Below are 26,991 nucleotides of genomic sequence, written 5' to 3' on the forward strand. Positions count from 1 at the left end.
TCCCTTTTAAAAGAATTTAATTCAGACAATCCACTGTATAAATGTGCTTCAAAGTGCATACCACATTTTGTTCTAGTTGCGTAACCTGAGTTTACAAAACTTTAACCATCACATGGCAGCAACAATTCTGTATGAGGTATAAAAGATGTACATAGTGTGTCCAAATCACATCTGGTCACCTTAAATTGCATTTCATACCATTTCTATAAAAAAGATGTGGCAGTTTCTTAAAAAAAAAAAAAAAAAAGTCAAAAAGTCACTGAATAGACACAGCAACATGCATCAGTAAAAGATGCAACTTGACACCAAACAATTCAGAAAAAGTATTTTTTCCCTTCACCCCAACAGTAAGTGGCATACCTCTTGCAGCATATAATAAATCTGAAAACTCAGCAAATTACCAAATTCTTGGACAATATTTTCATCTGGCACCTGAAATTTGTACAGGCTTCTGCATGTCTCATAACATGGTCACAGATACAGAATTAAGGTTGTATTTTCTCCGTTCTGTTGCACAGGAGTAATACAGTCGAGATCTAAATCACTAGTTTTCTTTTTAATGAGTAACAGAGTAAACAGTGGAATCCAACTAGATGATTAACAAAAAAATTATACTTGGCTGCAGTTCAGTTTATAATACTTTCTCCTCTTTGTATTCAGGCTTCCAAAACCAGTCAGCATCAACTCATATAGCACTCAAGCATGGAAGTAACAGCACACAGCTAGTTTTAACCAACTCTTAAGAACACACCAACAGCACAAACATCAGTGCTTGTGTTATTAGACTGATAGTGATAACTTGCTTCTCACTTTTGCAGTACGCAACTCATTTAGCTGTTATCACTTGCCTTCATCCTGTTTATCTACATAAGGTTTTACAGTGTTGTAATGTTCTCCTAATCTATACATGTGTCTATGATATGTCAAAATTATACTCTTGTGGTCATTATATTCTTCACCAATCACAATAGTAGGTCCAACAGCTTGAATAACTTCTATAGGACATTTAAGTACATGTGATAGAGCACGCAGCTGCAACAAATGAGAAACAGTGTCTACATTTATTTCTACATATAAATACCATGTAATTATGAAATATGTAATCTAATACTGTGTTCCCAATAGCAAATTATGTTCCCAATAGCAGCTTAAGTATGGATAAATATGATGAGTCATGCTGGATGGAACTAAATATAAAAGAAATTCTAAGTGACCTCAACTAACTTGAAAATATGAATATTTAGTTACTCAAGGACTGTAAAAACAAACGATAAAAAATTAAACCAGTTTAATAAAAGAAAATATTATGCCAATTTAAAAAGAAAGCTTTTGTGTCATCAACTAGTTACAACATACCTCCACTTGTCCACCCCAACTGGATGTGTTGGCAATCTGATCACAGTATTCTTCATACTGTTCTTTTGAAAATGTATCCCCCGTCACAGGATCACTGAGAAATGGAAGAAAATCAGAGCAGTTTTTCCTTAAGAACTGACTGGTCAGCATCCTTAAAGTCTGATATCCCATTTCTTCTCCCCCAGCTGCCGCCTGTGCAAAATCTATTGCACAATATAAGCTATGTGGAAGAAGAATTTTTAAAATAAGTTTTTTATTCTCTGGTATTCAGCCACTTCAACTTTAAAACATTTCAATTCCACAGTCATTTCTCAAGATGGATACTATAACTGAATTTATTACTTTACAAAGATTTTTCTCTCCTACTAAAAATTTATATGAAAAGGGAATTACATGATAAACATTATGATCTACTCCAGACATTCCACATTTCATATAACTAATCTTTTGGGCAAAGTAACTGCAAGTTTGAAGAATGAAACATTTATTTACAGTCACTGCCCAATGCGTTGGCACTCTGTTTTGCACTTCTAATAGACACTTCAAGTTGTTTGCCCAGACACATTTCCCATTCACACACAAATTATGTTCTGTAAATTCCATCATGAAGGAGAGCCTTAAAGAACTGTGTAAAGAGCCAAGTTAAACAACAGCTCCCAGAAGAAGCCAATGCATACCAACACCAAGAAATTACGATTTATGATAATCCTCTCACACTCATAATTATATGAATTACTTCAACATTACTTTACATATGTATACCAGGAGAAAAGCCATTACTTTAGGGGGGGGGGGGGGGAAGGCCTATGCTGCTCTCCTTACTGAACTGAGCTGTCCCTTTATTCCTTCATCTTCCACTCCATACAAAGATTTATGCATCTTTACTGATTTCAGAGATTATTGATTTCAGCTACCTTTTCACTGAAAAATTAAAAACCTATTTAATATAAACATTAGTGTTAACCTTACTTTGCATCCCAGGGTGAAAACAGTCTGATAAATTATAGGAGAAGTGGCTAATATGGTAGTACTTTACTTTTGTTTTACGTATCAACTTTACATAATATTCTTAATACTGGTTCATGTGGGGACATTAGGTTGCAAAACTTGTTTCTTGAAACCAGCATTGTGAAACAATGTCTGTCTATGCAACAACACAAGTTTCTTCTTCAATTCCAACATTTTGAGACTGCCCAGAGCATCAGTCCTATCAGATATGAAAACTGCCCTGTCAATTGGTATTCATGGAGTTAAAACATGTCTGCTTGATATCAGTAAAAAATACAAGGAACAGGACTGTCGAAATTAGTAGTGGCGGAGATAAGACTTGTCTACTCAGTAGCAATAAAAAAAGGGAAGGAACAAACTTCTTTAAATTCATGACTGGATAAGGAGAAGATATTATCTCTGATGTTCAGTGACCTTTTTAACAGAAACTATTGTGAATCCCCCAGAAGCTACATCATCCAGCTAAGAATATCATCACAATAAGTCACAGATCTTCAAACAGTATGGGATTCATTAAGGAATTAAGACGCTAAATGCAAGAAGTGTTATTGTCAGAAACAGCAGTTCATATTGAATTTACTTTGGAAAGTGGAGAGTCTCATTTGTCTCTTGTTTCTATATCACATTCCAAACTCCACAACTGGCCCATTTATACCAGATGTTTTTAGCTTTGTACATATTAATTTTTCTATTTTCACCAATAATTACACATATTATTTGGCTCACTTTTGTATTTGCGCAGGTGTGTGTGCAATGTAGTTCGCTATTTTTACAGTATCTTCACGATGCTTTTATACTGACCTCAGAGCATCTAGAGTATTTTCCAACTACACACAGAAATTTTTATTTCTAAATTGTTATTTATTCCAGAATGTAATCTGCTCAGTAATGTTGACATCATCAGTCCTTCAAAGTCCATATTATGAATAATTGTCTCAATTGCAGTACTGCACATAGTTTATTCCTGCAAAAATTATCATTAGTGTCCTGCAAGGCAGAGTTTATATATATCAGTATTGGACTTCGTGGCTCTAAAACCATGACCACAGAATAAATAGGTACTGGGAGATGAAGAAGCTTGCACAGGATAGAGTAGCATGGAGAACTGCATCAAACCAGTCTCTGGACTGAAGCCCACAACAACAACAACAACAACCAATACTTTTTGATCTTATCTGTAATCCCATCTGCATGTCAACACAGTGAGACAGATTTCTAGATGCATTTAACTACCACTTTAGTTTATTATCCATATGGATACCTTGGGACCTCACATGTAGAGTTCTGTCTAGTTCAGTGCACGTCTATTGATCTCCACATACAGCACACATAAGTCATTTTTATTTGTTTGGAACTGCATGAAATGAATTTCTGTAAAATTAGATGTTGAGCTGTTTGCTGTGAACCACTTGTAACCCTGTTCCATTATTTTTCAGGCTGTGTCTAGTGTGGATGTGTTTGGGCCCTTTATCACTACCGTATTTACTCGAATCTAAGCCGCACTTTTTTTCTGGTTTTTGTAATCCAAAAAACCACCTGTGGCTTAGAATCGAGTGCAAAGTAAGTGGAAGTTCTGAAAAATGTTGGTAGGTATTGCCACAACTAACTTCTTCCATCAAATACATGTAGCGCAATAAAGGTATGCTTTGCAGGCACAAAGATAAATACTGGCACCAAAACCTCTGCGTCATTAAATAAATTAAAAGAAAAGGTAGAAGAATGTAAACATTATGCCATGTATTCTTTCGTGTTTGCTGCTATCTCATTTAAATCCTGTCTGTCTAATAAACTATGAAACTAGAGTGAGACAACAGCAAACACGGAAGAATAAACATATCATGTCATGTTTATATTCGTATTATTCTTATGCTGAATAGTGATACAGTCAGAAATGAAGCACGGCAACTGACTAGATTTTTAAATATAATATGACTCTAATTTCTGTGCAGAATGTAATGTACTAAATAGGCGCCTGCAAAGATTTTCAAATGGAGAAAAATTTTCGCTAAACTCTCGTTCAGAACATCATCTATCATATGCAGTATATTATTTGGTTCTTGTTGATCATTATCAAAGAAATCAGCAGTGTAAGTAACAACAAACAGCAGTCTCTTGCCATTGTTTGGCTTATGAGACAATTCCTCTCTTTTTTTTTTTATTGTAAGCCATGGTAGCGCACACAAAAGCAAGCCATGCCGCAAGCGGCGACAGGTCGTGAACACTCATTATCAGAATGCGACAAACAATGCATGATGCAGTAAAATAATACATTTTCAGCTTAGAGTGACGTAAACCTCTATAACAAAGAGAACGGCACTTATCAGATCAAAGCAAAATAAGCAATCGATTCAAACCAGACGAAGCATGCGAAAAAGGAAGGGTACCTGTATAAATACGGACAGAGCGCCTGACACAACAATGGCTACTTGGTAAAGCTTAACTGTCAAGCTTACGACTCGAACCAAACTACTGTAGCTGTATCTTCACCCATTCGACCTCAATTGTTTTTCACGTTACAATGGACCAACTTTTTTTCGATATGGAGGGGCGGTCTAAAACTTTTCTCTCACCTTGAATTTCGAGTCTCAAATTTCAGGAGCGGCTTAGATTCGAGTAAATAGAGTATACTTCTCAGCAAACTTCAGTTTCAGAAGCATCCTCCGATACCCTAGGAAAATTATTTATATAGGTCAACAACAGAAGTGCACCTATCCGCGAACCTTGCAGGACAACATATTAAATATTTCCCCATTCCAAATTAATTCATTTGTTAGTGTGGCTCTTATTTGTTAAGACAAGATTCTCCATGCAACCACAAACATTCTTCCACAAAGGCATTGACCATCTTGTTCCACAGTGCGATAAATGTATTAACACCTATTGTGATTACTTTTAGAATAATAAACAGTTTATTTACTTTTTTCCTTCTCTTTCATTTTCATTTGAGTGTCCCTTATATTTAGATAAAAAGTTATGGAGTTATCATATTTGCCAAGACACAATTTAATCTTTTTGCAGGCACCATGGGTCCTCTACACATTATCGTGTGTCTGTGGGCCTTTCTCTAGGTGCTTAATAGGTAGTCCAGCGTGATTGTTATATAAATGGCAAGCAGCAGGTGCCATCTCAGTGTTATGTATATTGCTACAGCAAGATACAGCCACACCATTCTGTTTATCATGTTTATAGGTGGCTTCCTACAGACAACTTTATAATGTTGAGGTTGACTATAATATTGCTACACTTACAGCTATCTCTCAACAATTATTCTGTGGTCCCACAGTTCTGTGTGGTATTAAATATGATTTTGTGTTGACTAAAATGGATGGTGGTGATCAAAACTGAGCTACTACTGCTGTTGTTCATAAAGTAAAAAATATGACAGTCGTGCTGTTTCCTTTCACCCAGTTTCCCTCCTCTTATTTTTTCTTTTCTTTCTGTTTTTCTTTGCCTACTGAGCAGCAGCAGTCTCAAGCAGAAGCTTGACATCACATAGCATTTTCATACCTTATTTTTCCTATTATTCCTATAAATATTTTGTACATGACAAATGGGGAACCTTTATCAAAGTTACTTTATTCTTGCCTAATACCCACTAACCAACTACTACACACTGAAGTGTTATTCTTTTTTTAATTTAATTCTATTTTATTTGAAACCTCATTGGGAGGACTATCCTCTTGGTATCCCATTATTAACTGAATATTAACATCTGCTGCAAGTCCACCGTAGGCAACAGATATTTAAAAGGATTGGTCAAACCAGTTCAGTGAAATTCTCATGAGGGTGTAGAGAAATAACCTTTGACATTTGCAGGCTCTGTGTATGTGGGCAAGCCTAATATGGCTGAGGTGCAACAAGTGCCTCAGAGTTGCTTGCCAACAACTGTTTTACTCAATCAACAAATTCTGAGGTTAAGCAATTTTTAATACAGGTTCTCGCAGACACAAAATGTTCTAAGATCATAATGAATGCAAAATCAGATGATGCTTTCTCACTGTTGTAGCAGTAATAAACTGACATATAATTTTCTTGCTGCTGAAGATGGGACGTTTCTTACTTCAGGATCCTATTCTAAAATTAGAAGGAATTTCTATTGGCAGGAGTCATATCTAGATATTTTAAATGTTTATTTAGAGTAGAGAAGAATCTTTTCATTGCATCTTAGTAAATTGTAACTAACCTAATTACTGTTCTATTGATGGATCTGCAACACAAAAGCACTCCTCAGATATATGAAGCGAAGTGTTTTCGAGGTTACCTGGAGCATTTGGAACTACTCAAGTAGAAGTATTAACAGTAAATCAAGGATGTATCCAACAGTTATAACTTTCAGCTAGAACTGTACGCTGTTGGAGTAGGAATGGTGATTTTGAAGTGAGGCAGATCACTGGAAATCTGTTCAGGAACAATGGTAAACTAAAGTCTGGAAAATGTGAACATCAAACAGACTGGGACAATACAGACACAGACTGCCATGTTTGGAAACTATTCCTGGCCATCTATGATAGTAGGACATGTGATCAAAAGCCACTAATCACTCTTGCCATTATTTCTGTCATTTCTTTATTCAGATAACAAGACTGAGCTGACCTCATTTCAGGCCTCTTTACACCACAAAAATCTGAGGAGGTACCAGGAATCAAACCCAGGTCATCTTGCACCAAAGGCAGTGACACTAGCCATTCAGCTGTGGATGTGATCACTGATGATTATTTAATGTCAAAACTGTATCCTTACTTTTTTCTCAGGGCTGAGGTTCTCATCTAACCTTAAAATTACCATTCATTTCCCATATACAGAATTGCTGCTCATCCCATGTACAGAATTGCCACCTAGATGTTTTCTGACCCTTCTGCACAACAAGTTTACCAGAAACAATTCTTTTCCAGAAAATGCATCATTTTGGGTGTGATTTGTTGTGCAAAAATGCTGAGAAATGTGACACTGGTGCATAAACCTTTTACTCCTATTCAAAGTTAACATGGCTTGAAGGTGAGTTAATTATAGTGAGACAACAAATTTTTGAAAATGAAAGCAGTAAGTTCCTAAAACTCAAGGGGAGAAATGTGTTAGGCAGAGGTATCCAACAGTTATAACTTTCAGCTAGAGCTGTATGCTTTTGGTGGAGGAAAGGCTACAAATTGTAATGTCAAATACCCCATGCAAGTCTGTGTTCATTTGTTCATTCACACATTAATTCATTCACTGTTTTCTAGAAATCCCTTCAAGAATGAGAACCTTAGGTATTTGGAATAAGTCTACATGTATATTAACAATGCACTATCAATACATTGCCTACTGTTATTCATGCTTATGCTGGCTAAATTTAATTGAGTAAATTAGGAATAAAGCTGTTGCTTTGAAAATGCTACTACCTTCTCAGTTATATTAAATGGCAGTTCTTTATCTCCTATTGGTGGCTTAATGTTTACTTGATTACATTTTTTTATCTGTAAAAACACGAGTTTTGTTTGCAGTACACTACTACTTTCAACACAGCTTTACAATGAACATTGTTATTTGGAATGAAGCTAACAGAACTATTCACTCCATGAATCTACATGTTCAAATGATGTTAAAAAGAATCCAGTGCTCTAAGTTCTCCTCTCAACTGTGGAATAATGAATTCTACTAATGATGATAGGGATTGCTGAAAACTGCAATATCACATATCAGCTTTGACCCATAATGTCATCAAGATGGCTGATACCCCTACTTAAAACATAAAAATAAATTAATGGCAGAAACAACAATGAACTACTGGAATAAGCACATGAATCGGAGGGTTTTGAGCAGGGACAAACTAAATACACAACAATATTAATAATCACGATGTACCACAACAAACACTAATGGAAAAATCAAACAAGTGAAAACCTCAGCAATAAACAAAAAAAGAAATAGATATCAGAAACTTCACTTGCCTACATAGCTCAGATGACATCCACAATATCACAGATCAATAAAAATATAGTACCGGAAAATTCACTTGACCTATATATATATATATATATATATATATATATATATATATATATATATATATATACACAATCCATTGCCCTCACCCACCTAATCCTTCACCTACACATCAACTCAGCCAATGAACACACCCGTCAACTCCTATCCTTAATAAAAGTCCTTAATCTTTCCTCTCCCACATCCACACCGGCTGTCCAGAGCATCCTCCTACAGGCCAACCGTAAATTAGAACAGCATGCCACCCTCCACCTCAAAAAACTATCCAATCTCCTGGTTTCCCACCTCCGGAAAGGCAACTCACTCACCCTTCACAACCTTTCCAGCAAACCTCAACCACCTCTCATTGCACACAAACCCAGTCTCTCCCATCTACTCAATCTCCCACTTCCAGCTCCACTCCCTCCAAAACCTCAAAATTCCTTTCAACACAATCTGGAACCACAACACCCTAATTCAGTAGTTAACCTTTCCTCCAAGCCTCTCTCCCAATCCGAAACCTCTGTCCTATCCAAAGGCCTCACCTTCAGCCCCACTCCCAGATTCAACCAAACAGCCCTCGTCAAAGATTTACTGTCCTACACCCGTACTCTCTGCTGGAAATATCACTTTGCCACGAAGAAAAATGATCCTAATCCTACTCCTAATGATCCAACTCCCCAAGACACCATCCAAATTGAACCCTGCCTGGAACAGTTCCGTCCTCCGTCACAGCGGGACCCACCTCCTCTTCCTCAAAATCACCCTCTCCAAACCTTCCAGGAATTTCTGACTTCCAGCCTTGCATCTCAATCCTTCTTAAAAAACCTTAATCCTACACCCAACATCACCACTGCTGAAGCCCAGGCTATCTGTGATCTGAAGGCTGACCGATCCATCGTCATTCTTCCGGCGGACAAGGGTTCCACGACCGTGGTACTTAATCGTCGGGAGTATGTGGCTGAGGGACTGCGTCAGCTTTCAGACAACACCACATACAAAGTTTGCCAAGGTAACCCCATTCCCGACGTCCAGGCGGAGCTTCAAGGAATCCTCAGAACCTTAGGCCCCCTGCAAAACCTTTCACCTGACTCCATCAACCTCCTGACCCCACCGACACCCCGCACCCCAACCTTCTACCTTCTTCCTAAAATCCACAAACCCGATCATCCCGGCCGCCCCATTGTAGCTGGTTACCAAGCCCCCACAGAACGTATCTCTGCCTACGTAGATCAACACCTCCAACCCATTACATGCAGTCTCCCATCCTTCATCAAAGACACCAACCACTTCCTTGAACGCCTGGAATCCTTACCCAATCTGTTACCCCCGGAAACCATCCTTGTAACCATTGATGCCACTTCCTTATACACAAATATTCCGCACGTCCAGGGCCTCGCTGCGATGGAGCATTTCCTTTCACGCCGATCACCTGCCACCCTACCTAAAACCTCTTTCCTCATTACCTTAACCAGCTTCATCCTGACCCACAACTTCTTCACTTTTGAAGGCCAGACATACCAACAATTAAAGGGAACAGCCATGGGTACCAGGATGGCCCCCTCGTATGCCAACCTATTCATGGGTCGCTTAGAGGAAGCCTTCTTGGTTACCCAGGTCTGCCAACCCAAAGTTTGGTACAGATTTATTGATGACATCTTCATGATCTGGACTCACAGTGAAGAAGAACTCCAGAATTTCCTCTCCAACCTCAACTCCTTTGGTTCCATCAGATTCACCTGGTCCTACTCCAAATCCCATGCCACTTTCCTTGACGTTGACCTCCACCTGTCCAATGGCCAACTTCACACGTCCGTCCACATCAAACCCACCAACAAGCAACAGTACCTCCATTATGACAGCTGCCACCCATTCCACATCAAACGGTCCCTTCCCTACAGCCTAGGTCTTCGTGGCAAACGAATCTGCTCCAGTCCGGAATCCCTGAAACATTACACCAACAACCTGACAACAGCTTTCTCATCCCGCAACTACCCTCCCGGCCTGGTACAGAAGCAAATAACCAGAGCCACTTCCTCATCCCCTCAAACCCAGAATCCCCCACAGAAGAACCACAAAAGTGCCCCACTTGTGACAGGATACTTTCCGGGACTGGACCAGACTCTGAATGTGGCTCTCCAGCAGGGATACGACTTCCTCAAATCCTGCCCTGAAATGAGATCCATCCTTCATGAAATCCTCCCCACTCCGCCAAGAGTGTCTTTCCGCCGTCCACCTAACCTTCGTAACCTGTTAGTTCATCCCTATGAAATCCCCAAACCACCTTCCCTACCCTCTGGCTCCTATCCTTGTAACCGCCCCTGGTGCAAAACCTGTCCCATGCACCCCCCCCACCACCACCTACTCCAGTCCTGTAACCCGGAAGGTGTACACGATCAAAGGCAGAGCCACGTGTGAAAGCACCCACGTGATTTACCAACTGACCTGCCTACACTGTGATGCATTCTATGTGGGAATGACCAGCAACAAACTGTCCATTCGCATGAATGGACACAGGCAGACAGTGTTTGTTGGTAATGAGGATCACCCTGTGGCTAAACATGCCTTGGTGCACAGCCAGCACATCTTGGCACAGTGTTACACCGTCCGGGTTATCTGGATACTTCCCACCAACACCAACCTATCTGAACTCCGGAGATGGGAACTTGCCCTTCAGTATATCCTCTCTTCTCGTTATCCGCCAGGCCTCAATCTCCGCTAATTTCAAGTTGCCGCCACTCATACCTCACCTGTCTCTCAACAACTTCTTTGCCTCTACTCTTCCACCTCGACTGACATCTCTGCCCAAACTCTTTGTCTTTAAATATGTCTGCTTGTGTCTGTATGTGTGGATGGATATGTGTGTGTGTGCGAGTGTATACCTGTCCTTTTTTCCCCCTAAGGTAAGTCTTTCCGCTCCCGGGATTGGAATGACTCCTTACCCTCTCCCTTAAAACCCACATCCTTTCGTCTTTCCCTCTCCTTCCCTCTTTCCTGATGAGGCAACAGTTTGTTGCGAAAGCTTGAATTTTGTGTGTATATTTGTGTTTGTTTGTGTGTCTATCGACCTGCCAGCGCTTTTGTTTGGTAAGTCTCATCATCTTTCTTTATATATATATATATATATATATATATATATATATATATATCTAAAAAGAAAGATGATGGGACTTACCAAACAAAAGCGCTGGCAGGTCGATAGACACACAAAAAAACACAAATATACACACAAAATTCTAGCTTTCGCAACCAACGGTTGCTTCGTCAGGAAAGAGGGAAGGAGAGGGAAAGATGAAAGGATGTGGGTTTTAAGGGAGAGGGTAAGGAGTCATTCCAATCCCGGGAGCGGAAAGACTTACCTTAGGGGGAAAAAAGGACAGGTATACACTCGCGCACACACACACATATCCATCCACACATACAGACACAAGCAGACATATATGTCTGCTTGTGTCTGTATGTGTGGATGGATATGTGTGTGTGTGCGCGAGTGTATACCTGTCCTTTTTTCCCCCTAAGGTAAGTCTTTCCGCTCCCGGGATTGGAATGACTCCTTACCCTCTCCCTTAAAACCCACATCCTTTCATCTTTCCCTCTCCTTCCCTCTTTCCTGACGAAGCAACCGTTGGTTGCGAAAGCTAGAATTTTGTGTGTATATTTGTGTTTTTTTGTGTGTCTATCGACCTGCCAGCGCTTTTGTTTGGTAAGTCCCATCATCTTTCTTTTTAGATATATTTTTTCCACGTGGAATGTTTCCCTCTGTTATATTTATATATATATATATATATATATATATATATATATATATATATATATATATATATATATATATATATGAAGTCCTTAATACCAACAAACCACAACTAGTAGAACTATGTATTCTCAAAGTCTAAACAGACCAAAAAGCTACAACACGCTCCACAATACGCACAACTATAAACTACTAAATAAGAACTTCAACTACCAACTCAAACCATAAAAAACCTATTTCAACATAAATTTAGCTACCCATATCTCAAAATTACATACATCAACAAACCTGCTACATTTCTTACAATAAAAATCAAATTCATACCTTTGTAAATATAAAACAAATAAATACAGAACATACTAAGACAAATCTAATTTCTCCCTACCACAATACCTTAAACCACATCAAATAATCCCCCTCCCCCATGAAGTTAAACAACAACATTCGGCCTGTGCATTTTCCCAACAAGCTTCAAAAGACACTGAAAAGGACAATTTTCTGGCAAACTCTTCCTCCAAAAACACTCATTAAGATGATACTATAGAGCAGAAGGGCACCACTTCTCTTACCCTACAACAGACTTCACAGCCCCACAATAACCCTCTATAGTATTGGTACTGCGTAATCTTCCAACTCTACACTATGGTTCACCTATAAATGTCAATATCGCCTGTCCTAACTCCTAGTTTGAAGAACAAGAATCTACAACACTAGTAAAACCCTCTACAATATACTCTTCAAATAACTAAAGCAAAATTTTTTTTGTGCTCCTTCCCACCACCCTAAAGACCACATGAAAATTCTCACCTCTGGTAATAACAACCACCTCCCCCCCCCCCCGCTCCCCACACTACTCACTCCCATGTTCCCACTGGACGATCACCCTTCCCACACTTAAGCCTTCCTCAATGCAGACTCATCATTCTCTAACCCCTACTCCCCTCAAAATCCACTCTACAGTTTATGAACTCCAAACACACCTCACAACTAAAAGAAAATCAATCAAACAAACATCTATCACTGACACTTGTTTCATGAGAACAAAACCAAATAGAAGAACAATACACCAAAAATAAGTTAACACAACAATACCCCACATGGCTAACCCGAACCAGGAACCCAAACTGATAAGACCTCCAAATATTGCTGCTATGGCACTGCCACAAGTACTCGTCCCTGGGTTGAAGGGCAGCAACTTTCGTCAACAGATATTTGTGTAATGGGCATTAGGCTGTGGTTCAAGGCACGGCTCTCTGTCTAACACACTGTCTTCCAATGCCAGCTTTAACAAATCAGTAAGTTGTTAATGACTCAAACGGGCTCAGCAAGCCAAACTGTTTATATGCATCCACACAATGGTCAGTTCAGTACATCACCAGATTGCTACCAAAGATCACAGAGTCGCACTGATGTATGCTGTGGAATTTGCAGTATAGAGGAGTGTCAGCTGTGTTGTGTGTGCACATGTTAATTACCATCACAATGAAGCTGTCACACGGCTTTCTTCGCCAGCCACCACGGGCGTTGAAATCAATGACAAATTGCTCCGAGCTGTGATGGCGTTTTTATACTGAGATGTATGTTCTGTTGTGTTTTCTTTCCAAACTGCCATTACATGGTTTAGAGATGGACAAGTTTTGTCTTTTGAATAGATTGAATATCACCAAACTATTTACTATAGTCTCTGGCAGAGAATTCCAGTCCATAAGGAATATAACGAAAAGACAGTTCACACTCATGAATACTCATTTCCGTGCACCTCAGGCTAGCCAGATTGGTCAATGACGACTAACTCAGTATGATAACAATGGTGATCCCAACAAAATCTGTAGCCCTATCCTGTATCATCTATACTGTTCGCTTCCATAGGTTAGCCTAGGCAGTGACATGATTTTCAGTTCAGTAGCTGTTTTGCATGCTACTGAGGCCTCTTAATGATCTGTTTGCCTGCTGATTGCTCATTGCTCATCAATTGTACCGAGAGATGGTGAGGTGTTGGTAAGGCCGTTCATTTGGTTTGGTCTGCTTTGATTGCGCAAATGATCTGTTATTCTTGGAATATTAAGTGATTTTTAGTTTTGGTTTTAGTAATTAGGTTTTACTGAAGAGTCACTGGGATACATCAGAGTAGAAAGTGAGTTCATAAATGTTATTATACACACATGGAAACATGCATTCTCAGTGGCCAGGAAATTTTAGAAGTCACTGTTTTTCTTTCACTCCATCAGGTCCTGTGAATCGCTAGTGTGGGATGTTTTCTCATAAAATCCAACAACAATGTTCTCTGCACCATGGAAATTCGTCCAACCTGGCATGGAATGGAAAGTCTGTGGCACCTTGCTCACACAACCAAATGTAAACAACGTATAAACTTTATTCATGTTGTCCAAACAGTTCCTTTTGATTATGTGTGGTAAATTTAAAACAAAACCAGCAACGATGCACTATGTCACTTTATGATTGATCAGTTTTGACCAGTATGTCTGGCCTTCCTCAGAATAACAACCTATGTTAAAAATTGTAGTCATTAATTTTGTGTGTGTCATTACACCCATTGAATTAAAAGTCAAAAGGCTAAAAGAAGCATAGGGGCTTCAATGAAAGAAAGACTACAGCAGAGATGCCAATGTGCAAGTGAATTTGCATAGGCTTATGTCTTGTCAAAGTGCGCACTTTGTGCTGCTAAAAGATAGGAATAAGAATATTTAACACAAAAAAATGAAAAAATAAAATGGAGGGTAAGAGAATAAAAATGCTGAATATCCAGAAAGACCTTAACAACTTCTCCTGTATAATCTGAAACATACCATGCATTCCTTTACAACACTAGTAAGCTATACAACTTGTCACTTAGTACAACTATGAACATTTTGGCCATAAGGCGTTATTAAGAAATTTTACATTATGTATCTTACACGAATTTGCGCAAATGTTATTACAAACCTAAAACAACATGTGCAAATGTGGCTTAAACAATAAAAACAAAAGTTAAAACACTGCTACATCTCAAAACACTTTAAAATAGAAGGTACTAGATGCTAGTGCCACCATTTAGTAGACCTTGGAAGCAAAAGAAAAATTACATAAAAGTACTTCATCAAAAGATTCAATACTTTGGTAACAAAAAATTAGAAGCAGAAGTACTCCTGAGTGAAGTAAGACCAGACATATTATGCATAAGTGAACATGGACTAACTGAAAGTAAAATACATAATGTGGCAATAAAGGACTACAAACTAGCTAGTTACTTCTGCAGATCTAAATATAAGGGTGGTGGCGTTTGTATATATATTAAAACAGGTACTCTATCAAAGAATGTAAACAGTGAAGCTGCTACATTTCCCATAGCTAGAGAAAAAGACTTTGAAGTTACTGGTATAGTGCCAGAGGATTTTAGAGTGTTTTGTGTGTACAGGTCACCATGTGGCAATATTAGCATCTTTCTAAAAAAAGTTGCTACCTTATTGAGAATGAATATGAAGAGAAATCTTATTATATGTGGAGACTTCAACATTGACATGGGAAAAGACACAAAAATAAGACAGGATTTTGAAGAATTGTTAATACAGCATAACATGAAAGTGACAATAACTGCACCAACAAGAGTGACTTCACAAAGTGAGACAATTATTGACAACATAATTACTAACATGTGTAACTATGAGTCACATGTAGTTCAGACAGAAATATCTGATCATCATGGACATCTAATCAGCTTTTGCAGAAGTAATGACACAGTATCAGAACCAAAACAAACAACCAAAGAAATTAGGATCATCAGTGAACAAAATATCAACATCTTTAGAACAATGTTAAGTAAGGAAACCTGGAATGAAACCCTACAGGCCCAGAGTGTAAATGAAAAATATGATGCATTTATTTCAATAATTAAGTACCATTTTAATGTAGCATTTCCCAAAGTAAAGAGACAAGAAAGGCATCAAGATCAAGCACAGTGGATTACGAGTGAAATACTAGAACAGCGAAGGAAGCTTCAGGACGTGAGACGGATGGGCGAAGCTGAAAACTATAAAATGTTAAAAAAGAAGTATAGAAAAACAATAAGAGAAGCGAAAGCAAGAGCAATTGACACCACTATAGCGAACTCAAAAAACAAGGCAAAGGCAGCTTGGAATGCAATCAATGCTGAAAGAAAGGAAAAAGATGGGTCAAACAAAGAAGAAGGTATTAGGTCAATTAAAGTAAACAACACAGTGGTCACAGATGGTATGGAAATAGCAAACATACTGAATAATAACTATATCAGTGTAGTAGAAAACCTAAAATTGGAAAGAAATAGTCAAAAACAGAAGTGTATTAAGGTACCAAAAAGATCATGCAGTACTATGTTCTTAAGACCAGTCACGGAAGATGAATTGCGGAAAACTATACAGAAACTGAAGTCCAAGAAATCAGCTGGTGATGATGAATTATCAAATCATGTAATAAAGCTGGTATGTGAGGAGATAATAACACCACTGCTGAACATAGCAAACTGTTCTTTCAGAGATGCAATTTTTCCAGAAAAACTGAAGATAACGAAGGTAGTGCCAGTGTACAAGAAAGGGTGTAAGAATGACCCCAACAACTACAGACCAGTTTCACCGATATCAGGTTTCTCAAAAATCCTAGAAATGCTTATGTATACCAGATTAGTTAACTATTTGGACAAACACAACATTCTCATGACCTCACAACATGGTTTCAGAAAGGGTAAATCTACAGACTCAGCAATTGTCAGTCTAACAGAATACATTTTACAGTCCTTAGATGAGAAAAAGGTTGTCTCTGCAATGTTTCTGTATCTTTCAAAGGCATTTGACACCATTGACCATGAAATGCTGATATAAAAATTAAGCAACTATGGCATTCGGGGGCAACCAGGTGAATGGATAAAATCATACTTGTACAACCGCAAGCAGTATGTATCATTAGGAAACTCGTACCAATCAGAAACCAAATCCATCAAATATGGAGTGCCGCAGGGTTCGGTAATGGGGCCATTGTTCTTTAATGTATTTGTTAATGATATAGGTGTTGAGGAGGAAGAAAAGAAAATATTGTATGCTGATGATATGACAATACTAAATAGTGACCAAAATATGGAACAGCTTGAGAGAAGAGCATAAATATCTGCAAATGTCACAGCTCAATGGCTGTTGGAAAATGAACTGGTTATAAATCTAAAAAAGACTATGTATGCAGTGTTCAAAAACAAGGAAAAGGCTGTAGACATGGATTTAGAGGTTGATGGAACAAGGCTGGAAGAAGTAGAATCTGCTACATTCTTAGGTATTCTTGTGGATAATGAACTGAAATGGAAAAAACATATTAATAATGTCTGTAAGAAACTGAGCTCTGTCATATTCTTAATGATGCAGCTATCACAGTATTCAGACAACAACCTTCTGTGTACAGTGTATCATGGACTTTTCGAACCATATTTACAGTATGGAGTGACTGTGTGGGGAAACTCAAACAAACAAGAGACAAAACGAGTGTTCGCATTACAAAAAAAAGCAATTAGGACCATTTTAAGAAGAAAGACCTCTGAAACATGCAGAAACTGTTTCAAGAATTTAGGTATCTTAACTTTTTCATCGTTGTATATATACAAAACAATAATGTACATCACAAAAGGTAGTGAGGACTGGATTACAAATGCTAGTGTACACACCCACAATACAAGAAAGAAGAATGAAGTACGGAGCATACCCCACCGACTGGCAATGCTAGAAAAAGGACCCCAGTACTCTGGTATCAGACTACTAAGAAGTCTGCCCAAAACCCTGCAAGATAGTGTACTTCACAATGACTTTGCAAAGAAACTTAAAGACTATCTCATTGAAAAAGAGTTTTACAGTTTTGCAGAATACTTATGCCATTAAATTTGTATATATTGTTACTCATTATCAGTGATGTAAAAATGTAAGCTAAAGGTGTAGAAAAATAAGTGATAAAGAATTTTAATACTTTGACATGTACTATATTACACGTACATTTACTGTACACAATGTAATCTTACAGAATCAAATAAAATTCAATTCAATTCAGTTCAAATGAATAAAGCACTAGGCATCACGTGCTGTTCGCAAATTGCAGCTCCCAGGTTTGGTCTACCGGCTACAAATTTCAACACAGGTTGTTACTCTGAGGAAGGCCAGACATACTGGTCAAAACCAGTCAATAATAAAATGTCTTACTGCATCCTGGTTGCTGGTTTTGTTTCACGCAATGACAATATGTGAGGCCATTTTAGTGTTTAGTCTTGTTTCCTTCTGCCATTTCCACTGATACCTTACACGACCAACACTATTCACTGTAAACACATTTTTCAAAAACAATAATGAAAAACTAAAAGCAGACTTGATCTGACAGGTTTCTGCATCACAGGAGGAAAGTCTCTGGAAAGCGTTAACCAAGGAAGATATAGGGGACCAGAAACCTTCCAATTTTTATGGCATTTGCATATTGAGGTGAACTCTGTGACAATGGCAGACAACCTGCTGCACACGTTGTGGAATAGTTGTCTGCCACCGCCACTGAAAGCCATAATAGCGTCAAAGACGGAGATGGCTCAGGATCAGGTTGCTGACAGAATTGTGGACACTATGCCCAGATTAGTACGTTGGTCACTACATAGCACATTGACGACACAGAGTAATCCAGTTCCTTCAATAATGTTCTCTGCTTCACTAGTACATCAATTGCAATGTGTCACAGCCTAGTGTCAACACTGGTCACAAGAGCAGATTACAACTATCTAGTGGCTAACATTGAGACCCTTACAAAGAGGATCAATGAGTTACCATCCCAGCAAGACAGCAGCATCAACAGATGCCAGTATGCAGGAGATCTGGAAATCGTTCCTCTGCTACTTTGTAGACATATGGACGAGAACATCACACTGATTGCCGGTAGTACAGGAGATTTGGGGACCAGGCACACAAGCGCACATCGCCCTGTGTGTACTAACAGCACCTTTTCGTCAGCGACCAGAAGTCATGCTACAAATATCTCGTTGGATACCGAATCAAACTTTTGCATCCTTCCTCGGAGACGGCTACATTTTTGTAGGCCAGCAACACTCTTCTGCCTGTTTGCCATGAACAACTTCAATACCGCCCTGCAGCATCCAGTGGAAGTAACTAGACCAGGAGCTACACTATACTTTCATATGGGATTTCACGATTGTGGACATCACTGAGCCCATCTTCAGTGCTCATCTGTCAGCATATTACCACTCACTACTGGATATGACAAATGTGTGATTGGTTGAAGGTATAAACAGCATGGCGATGTCTTGCTTCTGTCTCTGCACAGCAGAGTATGCGTGATTACTATAACAATTCCAAGGTTTGACAACCTCCAGGAGCACCAAAAGAGGTATGTCACGACAGTGTTTGTCTCATCAAGACCACAAATGGCCTGTCAGTGTCCTGTCAACCACGACATCTGGCTCCAGATCAATTAGCGATTGGCAGAGCAGAATTTGACGTCATGCAGAGAGAGGGAATTATGCTTCCACACGGTAGTCCGAGGTCCTCCCCTTTACATCTCATGCAACAGAAAAACGATGCAAGACATTAGTGTGGAGATTACCGAGCCCTAAATGCTCAAATTGGATTTCTGTTCCTATAATGCAAGATTACAACTATGCATTACATGGCCTGACAATTTTTAGTGTGCTGGACTGTGCTAAGTTGCATACTCAGAGACCCACAGCAGATGAAGACATTCCCCAAATACGGCAATCATTACCCTATTTTGTTTGTTTGAGTGCCTGTATATGATGCTCGAGATGCGAAAGGCCGCATAAACTTGGCAGCAAATTATAGATGCGGTACTGCAAGGACCACCCTTCTGTTTCGCATATTTAAACGATACCCCATTTTCTTGTCAACCACAGAACAAGATGAGCAATATGTGATACAAGTTTTGGAACTGCTAAATAAATACAGCATAGTGCTAAAAACAGCCAAGTGTATTTTTGGACAGCCACAAAGCGACTCTTTAGGACACAGAATATCATCTGAAGGCTCACTTTCTGTGCCTGGGAAAGTAGATTGCAAGCCCACTTATTGCTTGGGAGTTAAGGCTTTTTCTCAGAATTCTAAATTTCTGCTGCCGACATTTGCCACACTAAGCAGCATTATAGGAACCTATCACAGCACTCGGCGGCCTGAAAGTCAATGGGACTTTACTAATCCACTGGATTGACATCATTTTTGGCTTTTGATGCAGCAAAGTGCAGAACCTTTGGCTTTCTTCTCCCATAAACTCTCAACATTTCAGCAGAACTGGAGGGCTTACCTTACAATATGTCAGATGATAAAATACTTCCACCCACAACTGGAATCAACGATGTTCACAATTTTTATTGACCATAAGCCAGTAATGTACACATTTTGGCAAAATAACAACTGCTGACCTTGCCAACACTTCCAATTCTTTATACATAGCACAAATCAGCGCAGACATTATGCATGTATCGGATATTTACAACACGGTGTATGTCTGTCTCACATCTATAGCATTTCAAACAGTTCCAACACCATGGATTTCACCTGGCTAGCTGAGGCGCAGAAATCTGACAAAGAGCTTTGACACATCTCAGTGACTAATCGACAGTGTTGAAGTTGAAATTAGTGGATGTACAGGCACCAAAATATACTATGACTTCTCAACTGGTAAATCAAGGTCATTCTTACTGGTAGTGCTTTGCATGCCCACCTTTGACAACCTGCTCAACTTAAGGCATCCGGGCGTCAGGTCAACAGTTTGCCTACTCTCTCACCAACTCGTGTGGCTGAGTACAGAAAAAGGACATTGGAAATGGATCCACACCATGATGAATGCCAGTGGAGTAAGACCAACCACCACAAATGCTCACCAGCTGGGAACTTTCTAATGTCAAATACACAATTTGCACATCCGAATTGCACATGTTCCCCCAGCTAACAGTGTTCTCAGCCACAGTGCATCACAAGACCATCAATTACTACTCAGTCAGCAACAGTAACATATCTATACCAGCACCAGCACTAGCATCAACATCACCACCATCTGTTGCAGAACTGCTGTTGACGTGCCAATATCTGGATGGAGAGTACACTTCCCATAATGCTATTAGGATGGTACTCCGCTTCCCCCTAGGGGCTGATGAAGTGAATGAACCACATTTCACTCAGTGCAGTGCCAGTTGTGTTGTGCACACGCGGTGTGTGTTAGTTACCATTATGATGCAGCTGTCAAATGCCTCCCTGCATCAGCTGCCTGAGGTGCCGAGATTGACAGCAAATTAACTCCAAGCCATCATTGAGATATTATGGAGTTCTATTGTGTATTTTTTCCAAACTATCATTAAATAGTTTTGAACTGAAGGATATGTTTTGCCTTTTGAATAGATTGTGTATCACCAAGCTATTTACTACAGTTTCCAGCAAGGAATTCCAGTGCTTAAGGAACATAATGCAGAGTGTTCAAACCTACGAATATTCAATTCGAAGCACCTCGAGCCAGACAACAGGTTGGTTGACGATGATTTATTCAGTACAATTATTGGCACTAATGCCCACAACTTAATTACTCTTCTTTTTTGTAGAAATTGTTTTTGTGCTTCTGAATTTCTATGGTGTCTGCACATCCTTGCATAGTAATTATTAAATCCTGCTAAAAAGCATAGTGTCAGAGAAATATATTTATGGTATACCAGTCTTAGTGTGCAATCCGCTAGTGCTAATTTATCAGTCTTGCCCAGGAGACAACTGCTCGTGTTTGTTAAGGTGGGTGTCAATGCATTTTTTTTTTCTGTAGTTCCTATATACATTTGCTTCCTTTGATATTGTCCAGCATTTGGTATCTTCTTTTTCCCCTTTTTCCCTCCACCATTCCTTCCCTCAATAAACAGTCCCTCCTCAAACAATGTCTAATCCAGTTCCGTTTTCTCTTTCTGATGACTTTCAGCATGTTTCTTTCTTCTCCAACTCTCCTTAATACTTCTTCATTCCTTACTCAGTCTTCCCATTTCACTTTTTCTATTCTTCCCCAATCCACATCTCTAGTGCCTCCAATCTTCTTTCATCTTCCTTCCTCAATGTCCAGGTCTCCGCACCATATAGTGCATTCAGAAATGAAAAGACTGGCTATGGACAGACAAAAGTGGATGAGGCTTAACCCAAGACAAGACCTGCCATAAGGCAGAATACCATACTAATACTACTGCTACTACTACTATGTACATTTGGCCACAAGTGCAAGGGATTTTATATACCACCACTATGGCAAGTGGCAGACGTGGGTCCTTTGCAGCATTCAAATATTCACACACACCTCTTGTTGACTTACTCTGTTTTCTGATTAGTTTTCTGTCAGTTTTCACAAACGGAAGGAAAATTTCCGTTCAGTTGGTTCTTTTTTATTAGAAGCAATAAAGCTTTTAAGAGGTAGTGCTCTGTTTATTTCTGTGAGAGAAGCCACTTGTTCTGAAGGCTGGTCTTAAATGATCGAGCTCATCTTTGAAGCACAGTGAGTCATAGAATCTTTTAGCCTGGTTCATCAATGTTTAGATCATTCCTCTATTCTGCTTGGAATGATGAGTGGACTTTCTGTGAAGGTATCTGTCCACAGGAGTGGGCCTCCTATAGTTTGTGTCCTTAAGTTCCATTAGGTTTTCTACTCCAAAAATGAAATTCGACCTCCCTCCTCTTCTTCCATAGTGAACTTTATATTAGAATTATATTATTATTATTCAGGAGATTTAGAAATTCAAAGGGTTCTTTTTTCCTATGAGGCCGTGTAATGAAAGTATCACACAACATGAGGGTTTTTCTTCACTGAATGGAGGCCTGCTTTTCCAAAACTTTCCACATAATGACTAGTAAATTTATTCGTAAGATCCATATCGAGTGCTAAACAACAAACACAATAAAATTTCACACCATGGATAAACAAATTTCAAATGATGCACTAATAACTCCCAAAACTGCAAAGAAATCAGTAACCAATTAATGACATTAACATAACTCACTGATACTCCAGAAAAGCAAACTCTGAAAACACTAAATAATACACAGCATTAAGTACAATGCCACACTATCAAACATTTTAAAAATACAAACATCCCACACAATCACCATATATTCCAACATGCCCTCTGCTAAAAATTCATTTTAAAGACTCCACAATGACATCACACAACACAAGACAGTTACATCACAAGCCACAGCCAACATGCCAAACTGCAATTCTCAGCTGATCCTGCTGACATGGCAAAGAGGCTGTTATGTATACCTGGCAGGGTAGGGATATAAATCGCTCCAGAATTTTGTGAAAAGCAACTTTCCATACAATTATCAAATGGCTCCTGTTTTAATGAAGGCAGTTTATCTTCCATGTTAAAATATAGACTCCAGGCATTTGTTTTCACACTACAGTGAAGCAAAGTGTTGATGGACAAGCAGCGTTAGGTCTCGGAAGAGAAATTAGAAATTACAACAATGCGTTGTTTTGAAAAACTTTCAACAGTGACTGGATGTGGAGTTATATTTGTTCCACTGATTACAACTTTGTAGGTTGAATGTGCATTTCTTTTTCTCAAAAATGAAAATAAATGTGATTTGTGATGTCATAAATGTAATGTAACTGATAAATTTCAACATAACACTGAAGAATAATAAAATAAGACAAAAATATAGTACATACTTGAGACATAAGCTGTCACAAAATAACGCCAAAATATGCAAAAAATTAAAACTTAAGTCGGCAAAACATAAAATGCAAAAACGGCAATAAAACTATTTTTCCTGCCAATAATTATAAGGTATACTGTCATGGACAATAAAGCAGAAAATCTGCACCACTGTGTGGAGAAGTCTTGATTTCTGAGGAACTACTGAACGTTCTCAAGAGAGTTGCTAAGCAGTGCATGGAAGTTAAGTCCATCAGTACTTGCAGCAATTCTACTCCATTTCCTAATAATTACATGAGCAAAGTAGGTGAAACATAATAGTGCTGTCAGTCTTAGCCTTCATAAACTGTAAATTTCCCATTCCTTTTTACAAACAGCCTTAACACTATAAACAATAAAAAAAACTTTATACCATACCATTATTCTCATCTTTTTAGAAGCTCTCATTGATCACAATACTAGCCATTGGTGTAGGACCACTAGTTGAAAATATTGGAGCAAAACCAGGTTCTTATGATAGCTAGTGAGAAAATTGGCACAAAAAAAAGAAAGAAGAGTGACGTGTAACATAGGTCTACTGCTGATAACCAAGTCTTCAGGGATTGAGTGTGATACAATAGGGCAAGGTTGGGGAAGTTGGCCATGTATTTTTCCAGAGGAACTATCTTGGCATTGACCCCAATTTTTAAGGTCAGATGGGAGTTTGCATTCTGATTCCCCCCCCCCCCCCAAAAAAAAAGGCTTGCATACAGTCAAAAATATTATAAAAAAGTACCCTGTGTTGTGTCATGCTTCCAAAGATAAGTTACAAATAGATAATCTGTAAAGTGGTTTCACCAATCTCCATGTTAATCAAATTATGTCAGAAAGGGGTATGCCTTCAACATTTTGCATGAAAACGTTACAGTAGTACTTACCAGTTGCCATCAGATGGTATTTCATGTAACATCAATTTCTTCTCTTTCAGAATTTGTTTTATCTTCTGCATTTCTATGTTTCTAGCTCCATGTACATTTTCTGTCTCCTGTATTGCTATTAATCTCTCTCTTTCCTTCTCTTTTGTTGCTTTTTTCTCTCTCCTTTTTTGTGCTTTTGTTATACGTTTCTGTAGATTTGGTCCACCACAATTGTCTTCTTCCTCCTCCTCATCTTCCATTACTTTTTCTTCGGGTTGTTTTTCATCTAAATGCAACTTTTCCATATCTGTTGACATCCCATTAACCTATGAAAATAAATAAGCCACTGTTACATGAATTGAAGATGTGTTGCGTGAAATGTTGAACATTAGGACATTCTTAACCTCCGTAATTCCTCTTAGTTTATCCAATTCCTCATTCTGTTTTTTCTCTAATTCCATCTCCAATGCAGCAATTTCCTCCATCACTTCTTTCTTCTTCTTCTTGTCACCTTTTGTTGCTGTCTTCTTAAGTGCTTGAATTTTACCTGGAAAAAAGAAAGTAGATTTCGTCATTATACCAGCAGAAAAGGTGTATCAATAGCCCTACATAGTAAAATATCTAGTTAAAAACCATTGTCAATATTATCCAGAATTGCGATTGCTTCTATATGAATTTTATTAAAAAGTTTTGTGTACAACAATGACATAACAATGTAAAAAGTATAAATTACGAACAAAAATACTGTAAAACCTCGAAAGTATGCTGCTGTCTCCTACTGAGAGAAAATAATGGCATGGTAACCTCAAAACTGGAATAATGTCCACAAGAGAACAATGATCAATTATAATGTGATATGCTGAGTGTAATATACCATAAAGACCATTCACTACAATAGAAATTCATGAACTGTCAGGCAGTGTATCAGAAAACCCTAATCTAACCAGAGTGAATCAAGGAGCCACAACATCATTAGTCAACAATTTGCTTCTGTTGTGGATCATGTCATTCACAATACTGACCAGGGTGGCAGAACATTAAACCACACAATCTGCTTTGTAGGCATGTTAGGCATCACCATTCGCCCCGATAGCTGACTGGTCAGCGTGATGGATTGCCATCCTACGGGCCCAGGTTCGATTCCCAGCTGGGTCGGGGATTTTCTCTGCTCAGGGACTGGTTGTTGTGTTGTCTTCATCATCATTTCATCCCCATCCGGTACACAGGTTGCCCAATGTGGCGTCGAATGTAATAAGACCTGCACCAAGGCAGCCGGATCTGCCTCGTAAGGGGCCTCCTGGCCAATGATGCCAAACGCTAATCTCCATTTTACCATTCTTGTGAATTGATCTCCTTCCAACCAAATTTGCAATGGTGCACAACAAAAGGGCTCCTAATACCCGTTCCTTTCCTAGATAACAGAAATACATGACTTTTTTCTGTTGAATGAATGTACCAAATGCAGTGCGAGACACTCAAAGAGTTTGAGCACAGATGGTGTTACCAGTTACAACAATGTCACATGTACTACAGTATCCCCATGACATTTGAATCTGTTGAGTACTGAATGCCAGCTCTCACTGTGGTTCGCTCTCTATGTTAAAATGCAAGTCCCCCTTAACTGTCTGGAAAGTTACTTGAAACGATGGAGGAATGCAATAACACCACACCTAGGTAAAATAACCAAAATCAATCTTCAGGTTGACATTTTGATCTTATACGACATGCTCTGATATTATGCCAATTACAAATGCCCAACAGCACAAAATAAAACAAACAAATCAAATTATCCTAAGCATTCTTAGCTACCAAAATGCGTTTAATTCAACTCATGTCAAAGATCTGGAATGTGTGCCATATCCTGGTCACACGGTTCTAACTTAAAACTTTTAGGCATGCATTTGCTGTTCGTTCATAGTTAAAAATCTGATCATATGATGTGCGGCCACCTTGGTTAATTAAAGAATCTACCCCAAATTTTATCCAAGAGTGAGCTTTCCAGGGACATGCAAAAAATTACACTAAAAACTCATGTTTGTGGAACTTCTTAATTCAATATATGTTTCTTTGATACAGTAATTACTTTGCAGTTCCTTCTTCTCTTTTCGGTGTTTCGTTAATAGAGTTTCTTCATCCATTAATTCCGTGTCATCTGCCATAGTCACTTTCTACTGTTCTCCTATAAAAGAAAAAAATCGCGTACAATAGCGAGGCCAAACCAAGTCTGCTGTCAATTTCACAGAAACGTCATATCCTTGTTAAATATTTCTAGAGTCTGAAGTAGCCACTTGTCATACGAACACCTCCTGGCTCCTGTAACTACAATGTCA

The 26,991-nt window shown here is 38.7% G+C and overlaps 1 protein-coding gene across 1 annotated transcript; it reads right to left on the bottom strand.

The window, feature by feature from the left end:
* LOC126236901 (deubiquitinase OTUD6B) lies at positions 1-26,991 on the bottom strand. The gene is made up of 6 exons (XM_049946548.1): positions 26,963-26,991; positions 26,745-26,840; positions 25,066-25,208; positions 24,683-24,987; positions 1,357-1,576; positions 1-1,032 (listed from the first exon to the last, which is right to left on the bottom strand). The coding sequence occupies exons 2-6, from the start codon at positions 26,818-26,820 to the stop codon at positions 841-843; spliced, it is 936 nt and encodes a 311-aa protein (XP_049802505.1). The 5' UTR covers positions 26,821-26,840; positions 26,963-26,991; the 3' UTR covers positions 1-840.

The sequence above is a fragment of the Schistocerca nitens genome, chromosome 2 (assembly GCF_023898315.1).
Source record: "Schistocerca nitens isolate TAMUIC-IGC-003100 chromosome 2, iqSchNite1.1, whole genome shotgun sequence".
NCBI classification, from domain to species: domain Eukaryota; kingdom Metazoa; phylum Arthropoda; class Insecta; order Orthoptera; family Acrididae; genus Schistocerca; species Schistocerca nitens.